Below are 5,132 nucleotides of genomic sequence, written 5' to 3'. Positions count from 1 at the left end.
TTACAACGAGTTCAGCCAATACCATCTTTACAAATTTTTTAAAGTATCAATTACAAGAGACTAACCTTTACAAGTCAAACCATCCCCAGTGTATTTAGGCTTACAGGCGCAACTGTAGGAGCCCTGGGTATTACTGCAGGAGGCGTTCTTATTGCATATGTCTGTGTTTGAACACTCGTCGATGTCTGATGGGGATCAAGTGCACCAAGTAACAAACCAGAATTGGATGTTATGTTGAAAAATGTTTGGTTGATCAATATCTAATGAACACCTGTACATGAATACTGCAAACCTAATCTCAAAAGATGTGGGACAAAGTGAAATAATCCACCATTTCTAATGAGAGGTGAATTATGGAGTAGAACTACATTTTAGGATAAACGTTTGACTACTTCTGACACCATAATTTGAGTTAAAAAGACGTTTTAGATTACTCTCCGCTTTAAATAGCTGGGATTGAAGGAAAATTTTTAAAATTACCCCGGCAAGATTTTCCATCTCTCGTGTATCCAGTGTGGCATGTACATACGTGTGATCCAATGGTGTTGGTACAGTTAGCATTCACATGACAAGAAAGATTTCTTGCACATTCGTCAATATCTGAGAAATGAAAGGCTTTCAATCACGATTCTTGGAGTATGATACTTGTATAAACCTTATTTTGAACATTGAGTGCGATAGTTGTCATTAGAGAGTTGTTGGTCGCTATGTTTTATTAAAGAGAAAGCTGGTCAACGAAGATGTTCAGCATTTTGTTCCCTTGCGTTTAATTGGGATTGAGGATTTCCATTTTCTGCCATCGGTCAAAAATGTTCTGGCAAGGGTAACTGCTTTATCAAAACAAACAAACAAATCAACCAAGAAGGAACGTACAAATTAAACAAACAACTACAAGCAAATTAACATTTCTCAAAGTCATAACGTGTCAATTACAATCTAAAGGCCTTTACCTGTGCAGTTTCGTCCATCTCCGTTAAATCCAGATAAACAGGTGCGCACAAAGGATCCATTTGTGTTTTGACAAGTAGCGTTCAGGTGACAATCGTGGGTATTTTTTTGGCATTCATCAATATCTAAAATATTATAAAGAAAAGAAAAATTCTAGAACGGTAGTAGTTACACGAGTGAGATATACATTCGCTTTTTAAAACTCTTATGCGGTGAAAAAGCATTTAGTGTGTTATCATTGTGTCAAATTAATTTTTAATTTAGTCTGACCCAAAACTTTTACCGCAACGGAATCTCTCTCCAGACACCATTTCAAACTGTAGCCGGATATCAGTCGTCAAATATCAGCCTCGGTAGTCTTCCGTTAAGATACGCACTCGACGACCAAACGTGATATATAAATATGGGGGTTTAAATACTCCAGGAAATATTTTGTTCTTATCGGTCTATTCTGTAATTAACCTTTTTCGCAATGTTCTCCTTCGAATCCCGGGGGGCACGAGCATCGATATCCCTTGATTGTGAAAGCGGACTGACAAGTTGCATTATTTTGACAAGGTGGGTTTTTACCGCACGCGTTCTGAAAAGAAAAAAGAAAAAAAGAAAAATTAAAGAAGATCAATGTATTGAATGATTGATACATGAATGAACGAACTTAAGTTTTGTTAAACGTCATTTGTTTTCCGTGATTCATCGCCGAGTTGCTGAATTTGAGTTACCTTTGAGCCACGATAATGAAAATCAGTATCAGTTATCAGGTCAGTATCATGGTCAAGATGAGTGGCGTTATTCAGTTCACAAACATGAGCCATTACTCTTGTATCTGGCTCTTTTTTGAAGTTAGCACTGACGCAGTTGTCGTTCATGTAGCAGAAAAGCTCACATTGATCCAAGTCTTTGACGTATTTGGTTTCGATTTCATGGTTTTCCAAACGTTTTTCAGCAAAGAAGAAGTAATCTGCTGGAAACAGCATTGTGCGATCTCGCTCTTAAATAAAGCAATCAAAATATAATTAGAAAATAATTTTTTCTTATCATACAGAAATAAACTCACGATTTCAGTTATTAAGCGTGCAAAATAACACGCTTGATGAACAAAGAACTGTGATCTCAATTAAACCATTACTACAGAAAATGGAGAAAAATTGATAATACCTTCATTTGTAGACTTTTGTCTTTCTAAGAACATAAGTATCTAGGACAATTTTCCATGTCTCAAATCCGCGATCAGATGGCACAAAACATCACACAAAACATCACATAAAATGCTTGCGGAAAAGACAAATTTGAGTAAAGTTTTTAGGGCACTAGATAATTACACCCAGCCCCCTTCCCCACTGAAAAAGACTTTCAAAACAAAAGTGAAACGCAAACAAAAATCGGTAGCAGCGACCATCACTTGTCTTTTGTGAAGAAGCAAGTCTTTTAGAGAGAAGGTTCAATCTCTCTATTTTCCGGAGCGATATTATTTTAGGGGAGATAGGGCAAAATCCATAAAGAAAAGCGATCCGTCAATCTTTTACTGTTGCTGTAATCTATCATAATTATGAATATTTTGTGTAATTGAGCACAAGATAATTAACCTCAGCTCTCCCTCCCGTCCAAAGTTTAAAAACAAAAGTAAAACGAAAACAAAAATTAGCAGCAGCGATCATCACTTGTGAAGTAAGGATGTTTATAGAGCATTTCGTGTCTTCTTGTTTCCCCTGAACGATATTATTTAGCGGAGATAGAACAAAAGCCGTTAATAAAAGTTATCCGCAAAATTTTCCTTCTCTCAAAAGTTCTTTCTCTAATTCATGATCGATAAGTCATGAAAAAAATTCTTTTTTTTATAAACCTTAAACCTCGAGTTTAAACGATCGCCTTTGGTTATTTTGACCGACTATCATGGAAAGAGGAAAATTATGCTAATTTCCATTAAGACAGGCCATGGTTGTCAGGCATCACACAGGAGATTCATGTACGGGTTTAAGACGTTTCTATCGATATATGCACTGGGGAATTCGAATTTTTCTCGCAAAATGGTTAATTCAAATGAAAAAAGTCAAACACTATATTTCTCAAACAAAAATATCGAAAGTACCTACAATTTAACGGTAGTCATGCCACCTGTTTTTGAGGTGAGTACCTTTAAACTAATCCTTAAATGTATTTTTGCTAATAACGTTCTCTGACACTTGCACAATACCCGATTTTTATTTCATGGACGAACATCCACCAAAACAATGTAGCTATTCTTTACCATATTTCAGCACTGTTCTGTACAATGTTGTACATTCATTGTACAATGAAGTAATTTGTATTTGCAAAGTTTTTGTCGTTTTTGTCGTTTTTGTCGTTTTTGCCGTTTTGCATCTAATCTTTCTGAATAAGAAACGATAAAACATTTTTGTTTAATTTTAATTTTTCAAAAACGAGTTCCAATCATGGGTGGATGTTGAATGTCGGTCTTTGCTAATTGGTATAACTTTCAGTCTTTTTGTATCTCATAAGTAAATCAAAGGATAAAAAATGATTCTCCGTCTGCGACTCACCTTTTCCAAAAGTGAAGCTAGTCAATAATGCATTCCAGGCTATGAACATGAAAAATGAAATAAATTCCATGCCTTCTTCAAGGTAACGGTTTTCTGTTTCTACCCCGCGCGTATGGCACAAGTTTTAAGTTGCTCGCCAGCTCCCGGCAGTGGATTAAGCTTCCCAAATCGACCTGTCGTTATGAACGAAACCGTATTATGAAAATAAATTTAAAAAAAAGGCCTGTAGCTGTCGGTTCTATGTGGACATAAATGCCAATGACGCAATTGGGTGTTATCCGCTTCGTTCGATGGAGAGAATTAGATCTCTTAGGAATATCTTTAAATGTTAACATACTTATTAGACAGTGAAATTAGTCCCTAGAACAACAACTTTGTAAAAATTTTGATCAATTTCTTAAAGGTCTAATTCACGGCGAAAAACCCCAGGAAAAGCAGATGCTGAGACGTTAATTTCTTTTAGACTTTTTGATAAAAAGAACTTTCAAAATTTAAAAGATCAAGCATATTTTTCAGCATATTTGTCCAGCACATTTTTCATTCATTCCCGCTAAGAGATAAATACCCTGCAAAATTTAATTGTATTTCTAATATTTGATGTATAGCAACTTTGGTAACAATAGACATTTAATTAACAGAAAAGTCATGTTCCCGTTTCAAGCTCGCCTTAATTTGTCAGTTTTTGGAGTTAAAATACGCAGACACATTATTCTCAACAAACTTCGCTCCCTAAATCAACTGAAACAGGTGATAATCAACCCTAATACAAAGCTTTTTAGCGTGCGGATATCTCCCTCCATTAGATGTTCTTAAACTGCCCATAGAAGAACAAATGTACAAGGATTAAAAATCTCCATTCAGAAATTTCGGTTCTAGATGTAAAGTTAAGACGACTCGACCTCGACAAGAACTTCAGAATAGATGATATATTCTTACTAAGCGAGAAAAAAAATTTGCACATGTTTGTGGTTTTTAAAGTTAGTTCTCTAATTAGGAAAGGACTTTCATCAAACTGTCGCGCGATTTTACTTTGAAAACTTGCTCTGGCCTTGAGGAAGTCAGAAAATACTGACGATTCGTGTTGGAATTTATGCTGAATATTTACACAGCTCCATCTTGCACGAAAGCCACAATGACCATAATTCACGGACGTCAAACACACGCGATACAAACGATTTGCTCGAACCTCAAAGGCTTAAGAGCTACAATACAAATTCAAGTTGACAATGAGGACAAAAATATTAAACAAAATGCGATGTAAATTTACGCTGATATGCCAAATACTTAAAAGCTGTTGCTAAATATTTTTTAGCATGACGGTTTTTAATGAGTCATCGACAGTGTAGTTCAAATAAAATAATGGCGCTGCAAATATGACTTTCTTTCTTTCGTTATACACACTGTCTTGAAATTTGCTTACGTCCTTTTCGCATTACTAATAGTTCATTGAATTGTCCTCTGTCTTGTCTCAAGAAACCTTAAATCAACTCGTAATAATGATTCGAAATTATTTCAAAAGTTCCTATTCTTGTAAAATCGTTCGATGTTCTTCCCAGGGCTTCGTCACTACAAGTTAGACAGGAAGCACAACGTTTTCCGTCCCGGTATGATAAAATCATCCCGACAATTTGTGCACGATGAAACATT

At 35.6% G+C, this 5,132-nt stretch overlaps 1 protein-coding gene across 1 annotated transcript in view; it reads right to left on the bottom strand.

The window, feature by feature from the left end:
• The window catches only part of LOC149052790 (uncharacterized), a 19,571-nt gene extending 16,795 nt beyond the window's left edge, over window positions 1–2,776 (bottom strand). Inside the window, exons 1-2 of the mRNA XM_089181734.1 lie at window positions 1,668–2,776; window positions 1,411–1,528 (exon numbers count right to left, since the gene is read on the bottom strand). Coding sequence (XP_089037860.1) covers window positions 1,411–1,528; window positions 1,668–1,922 — 373 coding nt within the window. The 5' untranslated portion in view covers window positions 1,923–2,776. The remainder of the gene's footprint in view (window positions 1–1,410; window positions 1,529–1,667) is intronic.
• Between the last annotated feature and the right edge of the window lie 2,356 nt (window positions 2,777–5,132).

This window comes from Pocillopora damicornis, chromosome 1 (assembly GCF_964200805.1).
Source record: "Pocillopora damicornis chromosome 1, jaPocDami1.2, whole genome shotgun sequence".
In the NCBI taxonomy this organism is placed as follows: Eukaryota; Metazoa; Cnidaria; class Anthozoa; order Scleractinia; family Pocilloporidae; genus Pocillopora; species Pocillopora damicornis.
Note: the sequence above shows the minus strand (reverse complement) of the source record. Positions and strands in the feature narration are given on the sequence as shown.